A 24,112-nucleotide genomic window follows, 5' to 3' on the forward strand; every position below is an offset into this window, starting at 1 on the left:
GACTTCATTCAGATGGACCTTCTGGAGGAAGTCAAGTTTGGGAAACTGAGGAGTGAACTTGGTAACACACTCCCCTATACCTCTGGAAGAGTGTGTTTCTGTAGACCCTAGTTTGCCAAGACATTCCATCTGGGTCAGGCCAGGACCAAAACATGACAGGGTTCTCTGGATAGAAGCTGACTGAAAATCTTTCAGGCCTTTCTGTGATGCTGTAGATGAGCAATGCCCAAACCTGCATCTTCTCACTGCACAGCAACTGCAACCTTCTCAGCTGGGGCAAGGAAAGAGTGGTTTTGGGGACTTTGTTGTTAACATCATGGGGGTCTAAGCATAGGTCTGCTAACATCTCCAAAGCTGCTCCATCCCTATCCTTGATGTTCTGTTATTGGGTTCTTCTTTAATTGATTGATTAATTGGTTGGTTGATTGATTTGTTCTTTCTCTTTTGTTTCTTACTGTCAGTGTCCGGTTTTTACTGGTGCCCTGTGGTGAGAAGCTACCTTCCACAGTTCCAGGCCAGAAGTATGTGATGAATAGGCTAAAAATCCAGCCTTGGCAGGTTTTGCCTTCTGGGTTGAACTTTTGGGACTAGCAGTACAAGTCCATCCAGCATGGCCTGTCAGGCTGTCAGGTGTCCAGTTCCCTCCCCTAGACCCCCCAAGGACAGAAAGGGAAGGATGGGACACCTTCACCTCAGGATCTCAGCTTTTGATGGCGAAGGTCACAGTGCAAGAAAGAATTCCATGAGGGTCTCTTAGAGCAGAGACGGCCAAGGCCTTGTTTCTCTCCAGTCTTTCCTCTGATGGCTCCATGCATTGTGGGTGGAGCCTGGAAATACTTGGCGAGTGAGAGGTGAATACTCATGACAGGACCCTCAGAATCCCACTTTAGTCGCTTTTTCTTTTTTCCCTGTCCTTTCTTTCTCTTTTTCTTTCTTCGTCTTGTTTCTTTTGGAGATATGTTTTCTTTGTGTAGCCCTGGCTGTCCTAGAGCTTACTCTGTAGACCAAGCTGGCTTTGAACTCACAGAGCTCTGCCTGCCTCTGCCTCCCAAGTGCCAGAATTAAAGCTGCCACCGACCAGCTTTATTTGGGGTGTGCACTCAGTAGCGCTAAGTACATTTGTGTTGCTGTGCAAACCAATCTTCAGACTCATCCGGTGCAACTGCAACATCTTGCTAATTAAAGGAAGTTCTCCCTCCCCTGTTAACAACCACTATCTTACTCTCTGCTGCTGAATTTGGCTTCTTTATGCATTTCATGTAAGAAGACTAAGTCTCTTTTGGAGGCCAGCTTGCTTCATTTTTAAAATGTATCTCTTTAATTATGTGTCTGTTTGCGTGTGTCTGGGGTCAGGAGTGAGGGTGTCTGTGGCAGCCAGAAGAGGGCGTCTGATCTGCTACAACTGGAGTACAGGCTGATATAAACTGCCTGACCTGGGCACTGGGATGGAACCCTAGGTCTTGTGCCAGGGGAGGATGTACTCTTAACTGTTGTACCGTCTCTGCAACCCACAACTGTTTTAATCACAATGCCATCAAGTTTTATTTATGTTCTCAACACAGTCTCGGTGGGTCAAACCCACCCCATCCCTGTTCACAGATATATACTATTCCCCAGCACACCACACTTTTTTGTCCCTTCATCTGTTGATGGGACCCTGGGTGATTCTACCTCTCTGATACTGTGCATTATGCTGCTGTGGACATGGGGCACACTTCTTTTCAAGAACCTTGCTGGGTTATTTTGAGGGGTATTGGGTATTAAACCCAGTTATTGGTTTATGTTTTAGCACTGAACTATCCCTGAGCTAGCACCTGGTAATTAAATGTTTGAGAACTATTTTCTAAACGAGTCATGCCATTTCACATTACAGCAGTGTATATGGATTCCAACCGCACCATTTCACAACACCAAAGCCATGTATTTGGATTCCAATTAACTCCCGATTTTGCCAGTAATTTTTTTTCTCCATCCTTTTTCATTTCTCCGTTTTAATAGCAGCCATCTTAGATGTGAGGTGGTAGATCACCGTGATTCAGTTAGTGTTTTCTTAATGTTGACAGTAGTGAGAAAATCCGTGTCTATTTTGCAATGTGTATTTCATAGTCTTCATTTTAAAACCAGCTTTTAAAATAATTATTATCTATTTGTGATATGAAATTCTGACAAGAGACAAGACATGAAGGCTGCCTCAGGAAAACAAATTGTGACAGTCTGGCAGTTCTCGATAAACTTATGTTCAGAAAACAAACAAATAAACAAACAAACAAACAACAGCTAGGTGGTGGTGTGCACACCTTTAATTCCAGCACTCGGGAGGCGGAGGCTGGTGGATCTTTGTGAGTTTGAGGGTAGCCTGGTCTACAAAGCACATCCCAGGACAGCCAGAAAGAACTACATAAAGAAATCCTATCGTGAAAAACCAAAACCAACCAACTAACCAAACAAAAATAAAGCTCCAAACCAACCAACTAACCAAACAACCAACCAACAAACAAACAAACAAACAAAAAGCCTCAAACCAACCAACTAAACAACTCCACCTCCAAACAAAAATGCAGGGAGGCAGAGCCTTTTACCTGACTTTTGTTTCTTTATTGCCCATACATGGTAATAGATCATTTTTATTGGCTATTTTAGAATGGGATTCTATCTAGAGGAAGAAACTAAGGAAGGAAGAGACTGTAGGAGAGGTACCCACACACCCAAACCAGCCCGAGTAACTGCTTTGTGGGTTGTTTGTTTTGCTTTTCCTTGGCTTTTAGAGCCTGCAGCACAATGTGTGGAAAGGTCAGAGGATAATTTGCAGGAGTTAGGTTTCTCCAGTACGTGAGCTTCAGGGATCTAGCTCAGGTTGTTAGGATTTGTGGAAAGTGCTCTCTCTTGTTAAACCAACTTGCTGACCCCCACAGCGTTTACATGTATTTATTTATTTATCTATTTATCTATTTATTTATTTATTTATTTATTTATTTATTTATGGTTTAGTTATTTTTAAATTTCAGACAATACCCCATCATTAAATACACCATCTAAAAGCAAATTCTCTTATTCTGAAGACCATCACTCTGCTGAATCCTTTGATGCACAAAAGTTTCAAAATTTGACATAATCTAATTTGTCTCTTTTGTTGCTTGAACTTTTTACTTCCTATCTAATAAATCATTTGCTACATTCAATGTTATGAATCTTTCCCTTATGTTTTAAAATTTTTATACTTGGTGTGTGTGTGTGTGTGTGTGTGTGTGTACATTTGCACACTGCTTGTAGGACATCGGTTCTCTTCTTCAACCATTAAGGATCTCAAGAACTGGACGCAGGTTGTCAGGTTTGGTGGCAAGTGCCTTTACTTGCTGAGGCATCTGGTGGCCTTTATTAAGGCTTTGGTTCATTAATTTTTAGTTAATTTTAAAAGATGGCACACAATATGCATTCATTTGCATAGATACTCAGTTTTCCTAGTTCTAATTTTTGAAAAGGTAGTTCTCCATTTTCAGCCCTTAGGTGCACAATTCAGCAGCCTTAGGAACACCCACAAGGTAGGGCATATCTGTGAAGGATTTTCTTAGTTGAGTTGAGGCGGTAGGCCACACCCAGGATGTAGGCGGTGCCACTTCATGGGCAGAATGAAGATAAATGAATGGAGCACAGGTAGGTATGCTCCAATTCATTACCCTCTGCCTTCGACTGTGAATGCTGGGTGACCAGCTCAGTTCCAAACTGTAACCTGGAACTGTGAGCCTGTAAAAGTTCCTTTGTCAAGCGGATTTCATCACAGCATGTAGGAAAAGAAGCTGAGACACCCTTGTTATGGAATTATGTTATCTAGAGGCATGAAATAGCCATTGTGTTGAAATCAGAGCATCTGTGGTTACACACAGGAGACCCTCACAATGTGTGTCTACATCAGCATTATGTGGTGGAAGTGTCGGGGGAGGAGGGGGTGCAGGGTCAACATTCCATGGTAGAAGTGGTGGGGGTGGGGAGAGACTGATCAGCAGATTCACACCTTAGATCAAGACACACAGCTGTAGCTGCAGGTAATTCTGCTCTAGCTGCACTTGATCTTGGGAAGCACCAGAGTATATAGAAGGGGGAGGGTTGGCTGGGCATGGGGGCTCCAGAGATGCAGCTTTTTTGAGTCAGTCTGTGTGCTGGATAGGGCTTTTGGTGACCCAGCTGAGTAACCCTCCCTCTCATAAGTAACTCCCCTCCCCTGCCCCACCAACTCTCATTGGCTCGTTAGTCTGTGGGTGAAATTGTTACTCTGGTCTGTCCTTGGTGCCCTATCTGGATTGAATGAGTGATTGTTCACACTGTCGCAGAAAAGCAACACAGGGCTCACTTGGAAACTCTGCCTGGAGTAAACAAATCCCTATTTGTTTACTTCCCCGCCACTCCTGGAAAGCACTGTTGTATCTGTCTCTCTGACTTAATCACTGCCCTTGTTCTAAAGGACCACGGTCTATACGAAATGTTACGGGATTGTAGGGAAGGGGAACTGGGTCCTGGACTAGTAGGGTATGGGACTGATGATGAGCAAGGCTCTGCTATCAGCCAGTCAAGGTAGATGCGATGGGTGGGGTCAAAGGCTTATAAAGCAGCCCCTGGGAATTGTGGGTATTGTGTTATGTTAGCTGGCCCAATTCCTTTTAGCTGGCTCCTTCACCCAGGCCTAGATGTTACCATAAGATTTCTTAGCTGCTTCTCTTTTGAGACCTGGTGTCTTTTAACATTCTCTATTCAAAACTGATTTTTCTTACCTCTTATCTCATCCCTCTTTTTTTTCTTTCAAATCTTGAACTTTATCAAAATATAATGTTTGTTCAGTATAAATCTGTGAATGTGTGTGATGAGTTCTCACGTGAGCACATCCATACATCTAAATTCAGAGAGCAGAAGAAAACTTTGCCAGCATCCCAAGGGAGTCCTCTCAGCAATTCCTCGTGCTCTTTCCTTAAAGGTCTGTTCCTTTCTGCTCTTGTGCCTTATATACATGGCTGCGAACAGAACACATTCTTTTGTGTCTCACCAGTATCTCTCCTGACCCTTTTTTTTTTGTTGTGAGTCAATTCCCATTGTGCTAATTGTGACAAAATGGTCACCATGTTGGTCTTCATCCCAGCCGAGATGATGGGGGGGATTGACACATGAATGGAAGGTGAGGTCAAAATCAAAATACAGCACAGGACAGGCGTTTCTGTAAGCAAACCCCAAGGGGCTGGTGCTGGGAAACGAATGGTTCCCATCGCAGGCCCTAATGGAGGGGGGATGCACTTGCCCTGAGCTCTTCTCCTAACATTTCAAGGAGAGTGGGGCTTAGAATTGCTAAACATTCCCAGAAGAGACATAAATCCCATTTTAGCTTGTTTCAATTGCAGAATGAAATGGTCTGTTTTCTTGGAGATTTTTATTCTTTTATTCTCAGTCCCTCGTCCTCTGGTTACCTGGCTCTCAGCTCTTAGGTACAGGGCTGCCGGTGTTTCTTTTTTCCTTCCCTCCCTTCCTTCCTCCATTCCTTTTTCCTTTCTCCCTCCCTTTCTCCCACTCCTGTCCCCTCTCCCTGTTGTGTGACATTATTCCTGGGCAGACATGAACTAATGTGTACTCAGATAGGTAACCAACAATAAACCAAAGTATCAATATTGCCAAAGTTTGGCTTGGTGAACCAATTAGTATATTATTTTGGGGTACTTACAGGAATAAGGGAGTCACTATCAGGCAGCTGCATCTTGCCGAAAGCCCATTGTTAGTAAATTTTTATAAGTGTTACAGTTTTTCTCTTATTCCAGTTAGCTCCCAAACAATTAAGACAGGACTATTATATTTATATAGCCAAATTTAAGGCACAACAACTGAGCAGTATTAATATATTATAATTCTCTAAATATGGCTACCTCTTAGCCAAAATCCTCAAGATACTTGCATTTAACTGATCTGGTTCTCGCTTCTCCAGGTGTTTTCTTATGTTGTCTGCTAGACCCTCTCCTTGTCAGGAATCCCCAACTTTCTCTTATCCCCCTGTACTGGCTTGGAGGAAGTCCAGCCCTATTCTATCCTCTGCTCAGTCACTAGATGATGTTTCTTTATTGACAAATCAGAGAAGAATTGGGAGCAATGTTTACACAATTTTGCAAGAGATTCTTAGAATAACGATTGCAACCAGATATGGGGGCACAGAAGTCAGCACTTGAATAATCCAAGGCTAATCCTTATACAATGTACAATATACCTACAGCCTACACGAGTGTGGGTGATGAATTCATGAAGGTTGGAACCTTTGAGCTCTCTGCACAACTCGTAGGCAGCTCTACAAGCTGGAGTCTCTCCTCAGCTGTCTTTACTGCTTTTTTAATATTGGGGGAAAGAGGAAGCTTGTAAAACTGCTAAGTTTTAGGGACTTACTAATACTTCTGAGTTTACTTTCCGAATCTTAAAAGGCCTCCTTTTAGAACCTTCTGAGTCTTGGTGAGCTTTTCCCTCAGGGTGTCATGCTTCAGCTCAGAGGAAATTATTATACAGCATCCCCTCCCTCACCCTTTCCCTTTATTCCTCCTCTTTCTCTTTGTGACAATTGAATTTCAAAGATCCATAGACCAGGAACTTGAGCCAGTCTTAGAAGAAGCTTCAAGGAGTCCTAATGGCTAGAAGATTCACTAAACCTCCTGTTACTTAGACCTTTTAAAAGTCCACTGTACAAATGTTGCTATAACAACCTAGGCTCAATTAATACATAACTTTCTATGTCATTTATTATATATAAGCCATCTAGCAACTATCATTTAACTATAATATCTTCCACTCCCACAATGCTTCCTCATGCTCCTGGGAGTCTCCATTTGTTTCTCCCAAACTGATTTTTTTTTTCTACCATCACAGATTACCCTTGTCTGTTAAATTTGAGGTTAACACACCCACAGGAAATATTCCTTCAGGTCTGCCTGCTTTCCCCTCAGCATCAGCGTAGGAATGTTTGTGACAATGGTTCCAGAAATAATTAAGTAAGAGGTTCTGGGAAGAGACCCACTTTGAATGTAGGCCTCACAATCCCATAGACTGAGGACCCAGACTGAATAAAGAGGAAAAAGAAGCAAGCCAGTTAGCCCAAACAGCTCTGGGTTTGCTTCCTGGTCAACATGGTGAGAACTGTGCTTCTCCATGCTCTCTGGACCCAGGAACACTGAGTCACCACAAATGATCGCTTCCTCAAGACACTCCTGTGGGACATTTTGTCACAAGGACACAGCACTAACACAAGGAGGGGTTCAGTTTTTCTCAAAAGCTTTCTTTTGCAGACGAGAAATAGACTCCCAGACAAGAAATGCATGTCTCACTTTTTAATATGGGAGTTTTGAGCTTGAAGTTGCTGAGTGTGTTGAGGAAGCCATGTCTCCAATCTGTTTTAGAAATCTCTGAAGTTCCTCAATATGACTTCACAGGGCCATTCTCCCAGGCACTGGAAACACCCATGGCACAGGTCCTGTCTGGAGCTCTGGAAGTGGGATGGTAAACAGGAAAAGAAACAGACAATAAACACAAGTAAATACAGTATCCTCTGGGATTGGTTCCTAGAATACCCCCATTATCCACAGAGACACTGAACTCCAGGGTTGTTCAAGTGCCTCGTGTAGGACAGACTAACATTGCACATAGCCTGTGTATAGCTCTTGTTTACTTCACATTATCTCTCTGCTACTTATGATACTTAATGCAATGCAAATGTTATGTAAACAGATGCTCCACTTCAATGTTCAGGGGGAAAATAGCAAGGAGTATGCGGGTTCAGTACAGCTGAGGATCTTTTTGCAGAATGTTTTAAACCCACAGTTGGTTGGATCTAGGAGTGTCGGACCCGTGGATAGAACAGAATAAAAAGTACAGACTGTGGTCTGTGCAGGCAAAGCAGGGACAGAGAGCTAGGGAGTTAGGAGGCTCAGGGAGGTGGGGGTGAAACTGCCTTTTATGCTTTGCTAGGGATGGGGACAGAGGAGAGCTCCCAAGGATTAGGATATGCCAGTCCAACATAGGTCTGGAAAGTACAGGAAGTAGGAGCTGCTCCCGGGGGGATGTGACCCAGGAAATAATGGTCAAAGTGACAGAAGCTGAACGGGCCAGAATGGGATGATGATCTGGGAGAGGTCTACAGGGCAGACCCAGGACTGCAGGTCATGGAGGAACTTGATACTATAAGGCAGAGGTTCTCAACCTCTGGGTAGCGACCCCTTCGGGGGCTGAACAATTTTTCACAGAGTTCCCATATCAGATATCCCATGCATCGGCTATTTATATCACAATTCATAAGAGTAGCAAAGTTACAGTTATGAAGTAGCAGTGAAGATAATTTTATGGTTGGGAGTCACTACTTCATGAGGTACTGTGGTAAAGGGCCGCAGCGTCAGGAAGATTGAGGACCACTGGTCACAGGGAAACAGGAAACCACTGGAGAGGTTTAGGGAAGTGACTAGTAAGACCCAAGTGACATCACCACATGGATCATTAGGAATAGCAGGCACACAGGAGACTGCGGCTACCTTTGTCTAAGTGGGGCACACCAGCGACAGCAGAATGCTTGTATTTTGAATTAGAATTAACAGGGCATGGTGAGGAATTAGATGGGTCTCTTGAGAAGGGATGAACCAAGGGTGATGTCTAAGCATGTGTGGCCTTGAGACTTTAGACAAATGGAGCTTAGCCTAACTCAGAGAGGGAGCTTGGAGCCTGCAGGTCAGGAGCAGCAGTTGTTCCTGGTCCAGTTATTCTGCATAATCTTCCGCCTCTACAAGTTCGGTTGAGCTGGCCTAAAGGCTCCATCAGCAGCCACCACTTAAGATGCAATTCTCTATTGGACTAATTACCCAACTCACCTTCACAATCAATAAAACCAAGTAACTCAGGTACAGCCCTATCTCTGGGGCCTTACCCCAAAATAGCACATGCAACACTTTCCTGAATCACGTTGAAGGAACAGTGAGATGGTTGCTACAATGTGGCTAGTTAGCTCCCTTGCACAAAGAGATGGTTGCTAAGATGTGGCAATTAGCTCTGGATACTTCACAGGGAGGTCTGTGTTGCTGTGAGTATCCCTGACACAAATTGATGTAGGCTTGTGTGTCTGTTTACACACGCTGTTTCTGCAAGACCAGACAGCTAAAGACGAACAATGGGTATCATTAAGGGTAAGGGCTGTACACCTGGAAATTGGGGGAATGAGAGGATTTAGACAGCAGGCAACATTACTCAGGGACTATCTTCCAACTCCTGACTGTACACTTCCTCTGTTCATCTTATTCCTGTCCATTTGCATCCTCAGGACCGAGTAGGTGTCCAACAGACTTTTCCAAATGAATGACAAGCTGATGATGTACATGACAAAGAGGAGTCAAAAGAAAATGTTTTGTCTTGTTATACATAAAAAAAAAAACTGCCTTACACCTATGGGTGTTTGACCTACCCATATGTATGAGTACCACAATCCTACCTTGTGCCCTTAGAGATCAGAAGACAGGATCAGATGCCCTGGAACTGGATTTATAGGATGGTTGTTCGTTGCCATGTAAGAACCAACTCCAGCAAGTGCTCCTAACTATGGAGACACTGTCCAGGCCCCGTTTTACAGTTTTTGTTTAGGTAATTAACATTCATTAATTATCATTAATTATTTATTCACTAGCTATTTAAAGGATATAGTCTGGTGACATTTAATACATTCATAATGTTGTGCCGCTTCCCCTTTTATCCGGTTCTGAAAGATTTCCATCATCCTCAGTGGATTGTCCGAGCTGAAATTCCTTTTCCTCCGTTCCCAGCTCAGACAACCAGTAATCTGCTTGCACAACAAACAAACAAGGCAAAAGCAAAAGCAAAGCAACAACTCCCCCCCCCCCCAATTTTTGGATCTTTTATATAAATCTAGTCGTTATAGTAGGTGAAAATTTTGCATTTGGCTTTTTAAAAATCAGCATCATATATTTTTGATATTTGTTCACATGGTGGTAGTTTGTATTTCTTTTTATTGCATGAATAGCATTCCATTGTACGCGTGTAGATCACATTTTCTTTATTTGTCCGTTGAGGATATTTGGATTGTTTCTGAATTTTTTTGACTATATCGTAAACAGCGCTGCTAGGAATATTGGTGTGCACATACTATTTGAGTACACTTTTCAGTTCTTTTGAGTATATGCTTAAGGAGTAAGTGGATCGTGTGGTAATCTATACTTAACATTTTTGGGCTCTCTAAATTGTTTCCTGACACCTCAATAATGTTTAGTCAAGAGGAAAAAGAAGGAGGAAGGTGGAAGTTTGGGAAGCAGATGGCTTTTCCCATCCCCCACAGGCCACGATAGACTTTACAATTAGTACCTAAGTTCAAATGACTGGAATTCTCTGAGTTGCCTGCTAATTCTCAGGGTGGAGAAACTAACTTCTGGGGCAGAGTGAGTTGCTGGTTCGGAAGCTACCGGCACAGAGCAAGGCCTCCTAATGACCACAGTCCCTACTCCTCAGCCTTCCTGCCCCCACCCCATCCCCCACAGTTACTGCTCCGTGTCCTCAGGCAAAATCCAAGGCAGAGGCATCTGGAGCCTCTCATGAACTACAACTCCCGGCAGGCACCTCCCCAGGCCGCCTCTTCTAGCCTGGTGCGCATGCTTTGGCAGACGTGGCACCGGGAACTCGGAGGCGGGGAGCGGCTGTGAAGTGGCCGTAGCTGTTGGCCGAGGTGGAGCTGGCAGGCGTGCGCGGGAGCCGGGTGCAGACGGCAGGAGGCGGCGGGGATGGCGCGGGCGTGGGGGCTGCTACTGGCGATCGGGGTGAGGCTGCGGGCCGGCGACACGTGCGTCCCGCATGGCCATGGGCGCGCGCGGTCCGGGTTGGTTGGGGGCGTGCTCGCCTGGTGGCAGCGAGGTCCTGATCCTCTGCGCTCCATCGGGGCCGGGCCGGGTGATCTCTCTCTCGGGGTTCGGGCTCCCTCACAACTTTGCGGGATGCAGGTCTGGGATGTCCTCAGCCTAAGCAGGACCCTCCGGGCGGTGCTTGCACCTGTGTGAGTGTGGGTTGGAGGCTGCCTTCCACTTGCGCAGCAGGAACACTTGCTCGTGGGTTGGACCCCCGGAGAAAGGGCGCGTGACGGGTTGGGTGGGGTCGCCACCTCCAGGAGTTCTGCTCCCACCGTGACGCCGGCTTCAGCCCGGACCACTTTTCGAGCAGTGTGGCGCCCTGGATCTTTAAATGTGTCTGCGTTTCTTCCACGAGGTGGGGGACCGTAAAGATACCCACTAAGGTGGTTGTCAGACGGGTCCGCTGAGGAGTCGGTGGAACAAGCTCTGGAGACTGCAAAATGATATCGGAGTGATACAGGAGTGGAGGAGGGTGAACGGGGGTGCAGACTATGCGGGGATAGAAGGACTTAACGGAACGGGGATGCCGAAGAAGTGGGGACGGGTGTGCCCCCGGGGCTGAGGTGTGGCTGTGGGTGTGTGACAGGATGTAGTGTCCTTCTTCTACATCTTTCCCATAACTTCTTGTCTCCCTTGTGTTGGGTCCATCTCCTTACAGCCACCACCACTCCCAAGTTCAGAAGACTTGCTGCCCCTAATCACTCCACCGGTTTCCCTTTGGGTGTGGCAAGGATGCTGAGCAGATTGAGGGTTGGCAGAGGGGGTGATTAGATTTAAACACTTGAATTTCCCCGCGCCCTGTTCTTTGGGGTCACCAGTTAAGGAGTGACCTCGAGTCTTCTGTCATGTGGAAGTAGGTATCGAAGGAAGCTCCCTGTTCCCTGCTCTGGGTCCTTTAGGAGAGATCTAGGTTACAGTGAAGCTCGGTCGCTACCCTGTAAGGGGGTGCTGGTGGTGTTCCATGGTGTTTGCTATTAGTTTCCTGGAGCCAGTTGGTCTGACTCCCGTCAGGATGTCAGTCCTTGAACTCTGAGGGAGGAGAGTTCTGCTTTCTTCCTTTTTCCCTCCCTCCAGTAAAAACAAGGGCCCAGGAGTCTGAACTTTTACTCTGTAAACATTTATCAACCACATTGTTTGCCACCGGGTTGAATTTGGGGTGGGGAGCAAACGACACTCTGTGCCCTGCCTGCCGTCAGGTGTTGCGTTCAATCCTTGTGGGCAAATAATGATAGAGGGACAAGAGCAAACACCCTAACCGCTGGTAGGCTGCGGCGGGGAGCCACACATTATCTGAGGTGGAAAGTCCCATAGGAGAGCTCACATATGTGAGAGGGAGAGTCCACCGGGGAGAGTCCCTGGGGCCTTACTGAGGTGGGTGGAGCAGAGGCCAGGAATAAATGTGTAGTGGGTATTTCAGAGGTCTGCAGGTACCTCCCCCACAGGCAATGAGGAAGAACACTGAGGTTTGCCTAGAGCATTTGGCAGCTGGGAGTTCCCTAACCCTAGAGTTTGGCTTGGCAGATGCAAGGTAGAGGAACCAGAGACTAGAATCCGCAGTGATAAGTGACTGCTAGTTGGACCTCTGTAAATTTAAATGCTATGTAGGTTTGATAAGAGCTTCCTACATCCCTGGGAGCATGCTGGGTGTGGACCAGGGTTTATGGAAACAGATTTAACTGGGTCTGATGGCATGGGTTCGGAATCCCAGCTACTTAGGAGGTTGAGGCAGGAGGATGGAAAGTCCTGTTTGGACTTTAGAGTAAGTTTAAGAGCAGCCTGGGGGCAGAATGCTAACCTAGCTGTGCTAGATTCAATTCTTTTTTTAAAAATAATTTTATTTATTATTTATGAGTACACAGTAGCTGTCTTCAGATACACTAGAAGAGGGCATCAGATCTCATTACAGATGGCTGTGAGCCACCATGTGGTTGCTGGGATTTGAACTCAGAACCTCTGGAAGAGCAGAGCAGTCAGTGCCTCTTAACCGCTGAGCCATCTCTCCAGCCTGCTAGATTCAATTCTTAATGCTGTGTACAATAAAAGAAAAAGTTCAGTATCCCCTGTATGTGAGGTCTAAGTGTCCAGTTGTAAGTCATCCATGGTCAGTAAGAAGAAAGACATAGCTCAGAGGGCAGAGCACTCGCCTTGCCTACATGAGGTCCTGGGTTTGATCCTAGCACCATGTAAACTGGGTATGGTATAAAGCCAGGCATTGGATCAGTGAGTCAAGGGCATCCTCAGAATTTCATTCAGGCCAGCCACCATGACTTAAAAAAAAGTGAGTATTTTACAAAATGATGTTTTGAGAGACCGGATTCACTTTTATCACTAGTATAGCAATAACAGCTGTATTTCATTATTTTAATACAGTAATAATACCATACTATTAGTTATTTTGAGCCTCTGCCTAACTTATAAATTAAACTTGTTCACAGGTATGTATGTATGAAAGGAAAAGTCTCTGTGTATGAGCTGAAGTTTCAGGTATCCCCTGGGGATTTTGTGGCCACCCCTCCTCAAATAAGGGAAACTGATGGAAAGGGGTTTTACAGAGATTTGTGTACAGGGCTGTGTGAGTACCATCTCTATTATAAAACCGAAAATGTGGAAGTAATTTAGTTAATAATAGTGGCATGGTACCTTCTGGCCTCTTTCAGACTTTGGAAAGTAAGGTTTCTCTGTTAGTTTGGGCATCTATAACAAATATATTATAGACTGGGTCCTTATGATGACAGATCTGTTCCTGATGCTGGGTTTCTGATGTCAGGACCCTAGCTCAGTCAGGTTGGAAGGCAGATCCTCTTCCAGGCTGTTGATTTCGTGTGTCCTTGTGGGGCAGAGAGAAGGTTAAACACTTTTTGGGTCCCTTTTTTAAAGCAGTGATCCTGTTCATACAGAGTTTACCTTTAATCCTGGATAACCTTCCCATGGCCCCACCTCTTCATGCCTACCATAGTGTGTGTGTGTGTGTGTGTGTGTGTGTGTGTGTGTGTGGCATTAGGATTTCAACATATGAATTTTAGGGTACACCAATCATCATCCAACGTTCAGTCAGCGGTTGTAAAGAAGATGCTCAATACATTCAACACACATTGTTCAAATATATTAAGGTGTGGGTGAAGACCATCTAATACATTCAACACACATTGTTCAAATATGTTAAGGTGTGGGTGAAGACCATCTAATACATTCAACACACATTGTTCAAATATGTTAAGGTGTGGGTGAAGACCATCTAATACATTCAACACACATTGTTCAAATATGTTAAGGTGTGGGTGAAGACCATCTAATACATTCAACACACATTGTTCAAATATGTTAAGGTGTGGGTGAAGACCATCTAAAGAGGGCAGATGCTCAGCTGTAAAAACCAAGATTCAGAGCCAGATGTTAGGGTAGATGAAGTTGAGTGTGAAGAACAAGCAGAAATTGAAATACTGATTGTTCTAAAAGGTAGAGTGGTGGGTGACTTTCACTTACTTTGTTGCTTGATTTTTAAAAATATTTTCTAAGTATTCTATATATGCTTATAATCAAAAATTAAAAAAAATTTAAAGGGTTTCTTGGCAGCCTTTTTTATTTTATTTGGTCTTCTAGAAAAATCCACAGTAGTACCTGGGACTTTAGCCCCAGAAGCACCCAGACTAGAGAGAACAGGACCTTTGACCTGAGAGCCTGTTTCCCTAATTGATGCTTCCTGCCAGGCCTAACCCTCCACAAGGGTCATGAATGCTTTGTTAGAGTGTCTGGGCAGTCCCAGGATAGAGAATTGTCTTTTTAGGGATCAGTAGCCATCTCCAAGTTCAGTGGTTTACAAATGTCTGCCCAAGGACTCTGCTGAACTATAGCAGAGTTTTCAGACAAATTGCAAAAAAACCCAACCCCCTTTCAGAAAAAACCCACAATAGTGAATGGATTTTTTTTTATATGAATCCAAATATTCTGGGTTAAAAACTTGCCTAGAAGTTAACCATAGTGGCCTATACCTTTGATTCGAGAAGGGACAGAGACAGGTGGATCTCTGAGTTGGAGGCCAGACTGGTCTACACAGTTCCATGAGAGCCGGGGCTATACAAAGAAACCCTATTTTGAAAATAATTTTTTTTTTTAAGTAAAAGAAAAGAAAAACTTGCCTAGGGCTTTGGCTGTAGCTCAGTGGTAGACTACTTAGTTAGAATACAGGAGATCCTGGGTTCGCTTCCCATCAACACACATACAGTTTTTCATGTCTATATTTTAGATGAGATATTTAATGGTGTGTGTGTGTGTGTGTGTGTGTGTGTGTGTGTTTAAACTGAATGGTGGAATATTGCAATTTCATATCAAAAAGTCTATTCTTCATAAAATGTGTTTAAAAATAGACAGTACATATGTTTTCAGATATATTTTAAAAACACAGTCTGTGTACTTGCAACATCTGAGAAGTGGTCTTACTTGAGCCTCTATTTTGCAGGACTGGGAATTGAACCTTGAACCTCTTGCATGCTAGACAAACACTACCCATGCTAGACAAGTACCCATCCTCCTCAGTTCTCACAGAACCAAAGAGCCAGGCCTGCTGAATTATAAATTGAGCTCTTCCTATTCCCCCTCTCCACCTTGCTTCCGGTGCCTTTGCCCTGTGGTGGCTGGAAGCTCAGAGCCCAGGGGACAGTGGGTGCAGGCTCAGAAGGCATGCTCGTCCTGTGGCCTCTCCTGCAGAGCTTTTAAGGTACACTTAGGCAGGTTTTCTTCTCCTCTGGCACCATTATATATTTAAGAGGCCTTTGTGGGCTGGCCTGGGGACCTAATTGCCATTGATAATGCTGCTTGGAGCCTAGAGTGCACTTTTCCCACAGAAATAAACACATTACCGAGGAAGTCTTAAAACAGATGTGCGGGGTACATAGGTGGAGCTATGGCTGAGCTCCACATAGATGCCAAGTGCTGACGGATGGGGATGCAGGCCAGGGGCAGAGGGTAGGCACTGCGTGACCAAAGAAATCCCCAGGAAAGAGTTGGTCTCACAAGGAGGGTCCATCTCAGACTGTGACTGTTGGGAGTTTTGCCCGGCTGTTTTGTGGTTGGCACTTAGCCTAGGCCCTGGCATATGGATGACAGGATAGCATTTGGTGGAAAGAGTGGGTGTTGCAGACTGGGAAGGAAGCCTCTAAGATAGGGAGAGGTCCAGCTGATGTAAAGGGGGACCAGAGTGTGATGGTGGGGATAAGACTGGAAAAGAAGGCCTGTCAAGAATCCCAAATGTCTGCTAAGCCCCAGGACTGGGTTCTGTAGGTCATGGGGAAACGGATGAAATTGGTCCTTTTAATAACACCACGGGACATAGAACAGTGGGTTGATGGGAAAGTCTGAGCTACTTTGCCCAGAACACTTCTTACTTGCCTCCTTGTTATCTGTTAGAGTCAAGTGTGATGTGTTGGAAAGAAAGCGGACTTCCAGGCAGCTGACGTTCCATAGCCGCATGGCCTTGGGCTCCGCTAACTTGTTTGCAAATGGTGGTAATAATATCCATTTTCTGGGTATATTCTAGAAACAATGCAAGACGCCGGCTGCACAGTGCATGGCATCTGCAGGAACCTTGGTGTTGTGAGCTGTGAATACTAGGCATATGACATTGGTTGTATGCATTGATGGGCCAGACAGGCAGGTGTGAGCAAGGGACCATGTGATGCAGGTACCAGGTGTTGGGGTGTGTGCTGCTGGGATTCTCCTTCTGGGTCCCTTGGTACCAACTCTGGTTTGCCTTCCCCCTCTTTTGCTGGACTTGTGCAGAGACACCTGGGGATTGGCTGGTACATACACAGAGGCCAAGGAGTTAAATCTTTCTCCCCCTTCCTCCTGAAAGTGATCCTCTCTAGGGGCAGAGACACACCTACCAGACCACATTAATCCCTAGGGGGTTTGGCCCTGCCTTTGTGGTTTTGTTCTGTGGGTTTTTTCTGTGTGGTTAGTTTTGAAACTTAAGTGCCCCAGGTTAGAAACATCTGTGTGGCTAGCTTTCGGTCTTTTACACCGTGTAGACTGCTCTAACTACCTCTTGCCACATTCCCGACCCAGGTGGGGATAGAAGGAGTACCAGGGTTTTACCCTCACCGTGTGGTGGGCGGTCTATCCCTTTTTGCGGCATGCTGTTTGTTCTAAGTGACTGGAATTGTGACAACTCTTACATGTTTGTTCAGGGACTTAGAGTTGGTCAATGTGCCACACTTCAGTGTGGCATTATGTCCTGTGCTAATGTGGTGAGTTAGGCTGTGACCCCAGAGAGTCTCTGGACTGAGGTGGGGAGCAGTATGTGGCCAGGGAGGCAAAGACGCAGTGCATGCACGGGATTGTTTAAGCAGCAGGGTGGACCTTGTTTTTCTGGAGTGACAGTACCTCTTGCCCTGTGGCTTCTTGGTGACGGTAATGTGAGAGGAGTGACTAGGTACCATCTGGCTTCCTCCCCTCCAAGGAGCTCCGGATTGCATCCCCTTTGGCCATCCTACACAACACGGTTGTCTCCTAGCACGGCTTCCTAGCTATTAGCTGCACAGTTATTCACTGGGGGGCTAATGATACTCAGATGGCAGGAATGGCCTTTTTACATCTTTTTATTCCTCAGAGTCACACTGAGACCCCAGTTGTATGTGCAGTTTTTCTGCTCATTATTATAGCTCTGGAGCAGGGGGTAAAGAACCCCACCATTCCTCAAGCCCTTTGATGTCTTTGTCTGTCAGTAGATCTTTTAGACCTTGTTGACAAGTGCTCACAAGGTCCAGGTGGAGAGCAGTAAGCTGGGTTCAGATGTACAAGTGACCTAACCCAGAGGTATGCTAGGCTGGGAGTCTCCATTGTTAGGCCAAGCAGGCAAGTGTCCCCAGGTGTTTCCTTTCATCAAAGGGCCCCATGTTGCTGCATCCTGGGCAGAATATTGTAGGTACCCATTGAGGATGTGGTCCAGCGCCAGCATCCTAAGAGTGAGATGGGAGTTTGGCTGTTCAACAGATGCTTCTTTGTTTTCTTCCAAGAATGGTTATATCTTTGGAAACCTTTATGAGCTGGGTCCTGTGCTGAGCCCTTTGGGCTGCAATGATAAATCAGGTCAGTACCACCCTTCCTTGAGTCAAATGCTAGTGACTTCATTCAGATATGAACTGCTGGCAGAGAAAGCAATCATAGCGGTAAGAGAATGCATAATGATCCCTCATCTGATGCCCGGAGTTGAAGAAAGGCTTTTTCTGAGAACCCAAGGGCTCTGTGTCAGAATTGTGTTTCTAAAGGTCTCAGGCTGCATTGATTTATAAAGGAGAGAGGTTAGAAATACAGCACATATTGAGTAAGGTGACAGTAACTTGTGGGTAATGCATTTGTTTGGGTTGGCGAGTCATAAAAGATATGGCTGGTGGGTTTGAGGATTTCTGTTTTTTAAAGCAGTGGTGCCCATAAACTGTGCAGGAGGATATCTGCGACTTCTCTTGGTAGAGCGGGCGACTGTGGTTACCGCCATCATGCCCCAACTCCATTCATAACTGCAGAAAGCATTAGCAGGTCTATGAGTATGCTGATGTTAAAAGACACAAGGATGGAGCTTTTCTCCTCCCATAGTAATAGCCTCTCGTGTCTGGGGCGGTGTGCTCGGTATATAATGACAGTGTGTGAGAAGCGGAGGCTTATGAATTGCAGGCCAGCCCACACCACAGAGTGAAACACTGCTCCAAAATACCAGAAGCTGGTGATGTAGCCTGGTGCTAGAGAGCTTACACATGGGCAGACCACAGAAACAAAGTCTTGGGCCACAGATAAGGTCAGATTCATAGACACAGGTGCCTAGAAAGATCAAAGATTTGGAACTAGACGACTTGTAAACTTTATGGAGTTTTTCAGAATTATCTTCGTTGTACTGTGTGTAGGGGTTTTGCCTGCATTATGTCTGAGCACCGTGTGCAAAGCCAGAAGAGGACTTTGGATCCCTGGAACTCTAGGCACAGGCAGATGTGCACTCTGCTGCTATGTGCACTCTGGGAATGGAACCCTGGTCCTCTGGAAGAGCAGCAGGGTCTTAACCATCGAGCTCTCAATTGGTGAGCTTATGTCCTAGCTAGCCCTGTGTAAGACACTGTGGAGAGAGCTTTGCTTGTTCTTCAGGGCTCCTGTTTGGATTCAGGGAGGCTGCAAATGATCTGTATGTGGCCGGGAAGAGAATCCCCCTTGTTCTTGGTATGTAATTTGGTCCTAAGTATTTTACTTTCTAGCAGCCTCTTTTTAAAAAACGTATTTTGAACTTTTCTCTTCATATCCTCTTTAACCTAGCTTTGTTATTTTAGTGCATCTTTTACTGAGTTAAATAAAACTTTGAAATATGTTCCATATTGATGTGTATGGGAATTTGAAACAATTGACTGATTGCTGAGCCCACAGCTAGAACTGCTGACCAACCAGATGTGATGACTAATTTGGGTTGTCAACTTGACACACCTGGGAAGAAAGAACCTCAATTGAAGAGTCACCTTCATCAGAGTGGCCTGTGGGTGTGACTGTAGGGGTACTTTCTTGATTGCTTATTAATTTAGATTCAGCCCACTGAGGGCAGTACCATCCCTAGGCAGATGGGTCTGGACTATTATAAGAAAGGTAACTGAGTGTGAGTCTAGGAGCAAGCCAGTAAGCGGCATTCTTCAAGTTTTTGCTTTTAAGCTCCTTGCCTTGCTAGAGTTCCTGCCCAGGCTTCCCTCAGTAAGGAACTGTGAGCTGAAAGTGTAAGATGGAGTAGAAACCCTTTCCTCTTCAGGTTGTTTCTGGTCAGAGTGTTATTTCACAGCAACAGAAAGCAAACCAGGACAGCGGGATATACGAGTGTGGTGTCCAGAACAGAGACGTAGGCTGGGGACGTGAGTTTAGGAGTGCTCGCTACAGAGAGGGATCGTCTGTGGAAAGTGTAGGGTGGATGAAAGAGGGGGACTGGGAGATCCCAGAGGGAGTTCAGCATGTATATAGAGAGGAAGCTGGCTGGAGAGTTAGAGGGGAGACCAAAGAATCACAGAGGCTTAAGAGGCTGGGTACAGTGAGAACTGACACCTATAGGGCTCGTGGGGTAGGGGGCATTGTTGGGTCAACTTTCAGAGGGATGAGGATTGCACAGGGAAGCAATGGGAGGTACTAACTGTGGATGGGGAGAGGAGTGACAGGGGTGTCTGAAGAGAGTAGCTTTCAAAGATACACCGCTGACAGGCTCTTTAGGTAGGCTGTAGCTAAAACCCACTTTAAGAGAAAATGCTGATTTCCCCAGCAAAGGTTTGATCAATAAGCTTCAGCTATCTTAAAAAAAATGTGGGGCTGGAGAGATGGCTCAGTGGTTAAGAACACTGGCTGCTCTTCCAGAGGTCTGGGGTTCGATACCCAGCATTCCCAGCACCCACATGGCAGCTCACAACTGTGTGTAACTCCAGTTCCAGAGGCTCTGACACCCTCACACGTACATTCAGGCAAGACACCAATGTACATGAATTTCTTTTTTTAAAAAAATGAAAGAATATATACATAAAAACCTGACTTCTGGGCTGTCCAGACCCGTGGAATGACTCTCATTAAGAGTAAGGCCCAGATGTGCTTAATGGTTTTGGTACTGCTGTGCATAGAAGCATCTGCCTTTAGTCCTAGCTGGCAGGAGGTGCTTGGGAAGAGGCAGGCAGATCTGTGTGTGTTTGAGGCCAACCTGCTCTACATAGGGAGCTCCAGGCCAGCTGGGGCTGTATAGTGAGACCTTGTCTCATAAAGGGAGAGGTGGGTTGGGGTAACAGCTATAAAAATTTGTGGGTTTTTTTTTATAGTCAGTTTCTTGTGGCTATGACAGAATACCTTAAGTTAGTTAACTTAGGAGGAGGAAAGGTTTTATTTTGGCTCAGGTTTCTGAGGTTTGAGTGCATAATCTCTGGGCCCTGTTGCTTGGGCACCATCGATCACAGGGACAGCCTGTGGGACAGGCTTGTATACCTTGGGGCAGCTGTGGAGCAGAGATAGGAAGGAGTCTGAGTCCCAGTATTCTCTGACTTTACTGCAATTGGGAGCCAAGCTTTGTAAACTTGGGCCCTTGGGTAACATTCCAAATCCCAGCTGTAGCAGGGAGCGTTAATTTGTGTGGCAGACAGGCATTTTTGGCAGGCAAGGTTGTTGTTCTCCACTGACTGGTGCGGCATGCGGTCCTGCCACTGTCTTGAACCGTATCTCCAGTGTCCTGTCGCTTCACTTGGCCCAGACACGTGAAGTCTCTGCCTCCCCGTGAGGGCTTCTGCGGGGGAATTGCAGGCATGCGGGTTAACGGAGGAAGATGGATCAGCCGTCACGGCTCTTTTCAGTTGGTCACACACGGTGGCTGCAAGGGAAAAGCGAACCTACTGGCCTTGTGGCTCGTTTTCGTAGAGCTACGGGGAATGGGAGAGAGCGCCAGAGGTGTCCACTGGCAGTGTTCCCGTGGCCAGGTGTAGAGAAGAACACAGGATCTGTGTTCACACACTGGGCAGGCTCTTACACTTAACCTGAGGTGAGTCTAATGAACGGCTCTGAATCTCGGTTTTCATGTATCTCATGTGGGGGTGGTTCCACTTCCCACAGCAGTGGTTTATAGTATACAGATCCTTTTGGGTTCATGGAATGTAGTGGAACCTTACACTTGCTAGAGCTCGACTGCGCTGTCACTCAACTCTGAATCCCACCCCATCTAAGCACAGCGGATACAGCTGTTTGAATGCTTAGTTTCACTGCCCATCAGATGTCCAGATGTTTCTGATCCATGTCATTTGAAAAAGATGGAGGTGTCACCCACTGGATTGATTTTTATGACTTCTTCTGAGTGAGGACCAGAAGGCTGCAAATGTGGGTTTAGATTCATTGTTGGAGGACAGCCTGCGTTAATGTGTTGAAAGCATGGCTGTGTACTGTGGGTCAGGAGCACTTGAGTTGGTTTTTCTTATCAATTAGAGAAGCTTTGAGGTATGATTGGGTTTCCAGTGGGAATTTACCTTCTCCTCCTCCCCGTGCTCCTCCCCCATTCCTCTGCCGCTCCTTCCCCTGTTCCTTCTCTTCCCTCTGCTCTCTAATTCTGTGTTTCTACCAGTTCATCCTTGTTAGCAGGCCTGGCACACTGGGCTGGCAGTCACCCAAAGCCCTCTTGGCCCTAGAAGAGGTTTTCCAAAACATTAAAAGCCTCAGGGACTAACGTCTTGGTTAAATGCACTGCAGTTGCAATTTCAGGATAAGCAAACCTGTTTTTATAGGCTCCTGGATCAATTGTCCTGCCCCTGACTTGTCCCTTGTTGACAGCCACATTTGCGCTGTGCAGATCGGGGAGAAACTGTGTTGTGCAGTCCTTAGTATAAGGACTGATTTCTTAAAGGAAACAAAACACAGGCTAAGAATTCTTTTGCAGAAATGCCGGGATCAGAAGTACTTTGGATTTCGGATTTATTTTGAATGTTTGGGTATACATAATGAGATCTTGATGATGGGTTCTGTATCTGAAGATCATTTCCCTTTCAAATGCATCTTGTACATTTATCCTGAAGGTAATTTTGTGGAATATTTTTTTAGCATACCTGCATTTGGACTTGGATACACCATTACATGTAGTTAGGTATGGAACTGTCCACTTACCACGTTGTGAATCAGAAAGTTTTGTGTTTAGGCTCAAGCCTGTGCTTGTATTGGCTCAGATTCTAGATGTTCAGCCTGTTTAACAATGTAGCTACCTTTGTGTTTACAGAACAGGGAGTGACTGTCCGTGGCTCCTCTTTGTTCTACCCTGGGTACTGGGGTCCTTCAGACTGTGTCTGAATCAGGCATCTCTTGCTGTGTGACCCTGACCCTGTGGCTATAGCTGAAAAGCTGGTATCTCCTAAAGGCCCGAGTGGAGGTCAGAAGAGAGCACTGGGTTCCCTGAAGTTGGAGTTGAGGAAGCTTACGAGCCATTAGGTTGATGCTGAGAATAGAATCTTGGTCCCTTGCAAGAGCTGCAAGTGCTCTTAACCATTAAGCCATCACTCCAGCCCTCCTCCTACCTACTGGTCTCCTAGCACTTGGGAGGCAGAGGCAGGTGGATCTCTGAGTTTGAGGCCAGCCTGGTAAACAGAGCTAGTTCTAGGACAGCTACACAGAAACCCTGTCTTGAAAAACAAACAAACAAACTATACATACATACATATATATATATATATATATATATATATATATATATATATATATATATGCTTGTATTGATATAGACATCTGGAATGCTAGGATTATAGATGGGTCCTTATATCTATATAGATATCTATAGCTATATGATCTAGCTATAGATTAGATATCTATAGATATCTATATAGACTATACCTATGTAGATATAGACTTAGACAGATATAGATCTCCACCTAGCTCCCGTGGCTGAATGGGTGGCACACACCAGAGGCCTGTGCTCATGTCTCCTCCCTCCCCTCATGCATGCCTCCCCCTCCCACCACCATCCAGGGACTCAGTGCTTAGTTGTACTTTGAAGCCTGCTAGATAAACAATGACATCAGAAACTGTTGATGTGTTCTCCGAACCTACTCTGCAGTCCAGCCTCCTGGCTTAGGAGCAGTACTCTGCCATGTGGTTGGTGACAAGTATTTAGGGATCATCCTTTGAAGGAGCATGTTCCTTATGCTTGAAAGTTAATGTGATTTTTTTATAGCCCTTTTAATAACAATTTGCTAGATATGCATTACATGCAGGGTATTTTCTATTTTTTTCTCTCTGTGGTAGCTGTTGATGAGACCCAGGGCCTTTTTGTACATGCTAGATCAGTTCTCCACAGAGCTACATCCCAGGTCCTGGTTTTTAATATTCTATGTACCAGTTTTTATAAAACAAACAAACAAACAATATCAAGACCCATAAAAAAATCCCTAAAAACAAAACCAACCAACCTCCCCACAAACAAAGCAAGACAGAACATCCCTGGCCCCTGAAGTGAAGCGGCCAGCCCCGTAGTGCAAGAGCAGAAAGGACAGGTGAGTGTTGTGCAGATGGGGAAAAGTGTGCCATTGCATAGCAGGTAAGGTCAGAAGGTGGGCATGAAGTCAGAGGGCCGGCGGGGAGAGATGAGCGACATTTGGGCCATCTCTTACGGTCATCTCCATTGACTTACATTCCCAGCCCCAGCCAATGCTTCTTCTTCTGTTGTTTCTTTCATGTGTGTGCATGTGGGTGTGGCATCCTGA

At 45.5% G+C, this 24,112-nt stretch overlaps 1 protein-coding gene across 1 annotated transcript in view; it reads left to right on the forward strand.

Moving 5' to 3' along the window:
* Positions 1 to 10,646: 10,646 nt before the first annotated feature.
* The window catches only part of PDIA5 (protein disulfide isomerase family A member 5), a gene marked incomplete at its 5' end in the record, with an annotated part of 83,299 nt that continues 69,833 nt past the window's right edge, over positions 10,647 to 24,112 (forward strand). Inside the window, 2 exon segments of the mRNA XM_080919472.1 lie at positions 10,647 to 10,694; positions 10,698 to 10,811. Coding sequence (XP_080775598.1) covers positions 10,647 to 10,694; positions 10,698 to 10,811 — 162 coding nt within the window.

The sequence above is a fragment of the Micromys minutus genome, assembly GCF_963924665.1.
Source record: "Micromys minutus genome assembly, chromosome: 7".
In the NCBI taxonomy this organism is placed as follows: Eukaryota; Metazoa; Chordata; class Mammalia; order Rodentia; family Muridae; genus Micromys; species Micromys minutus.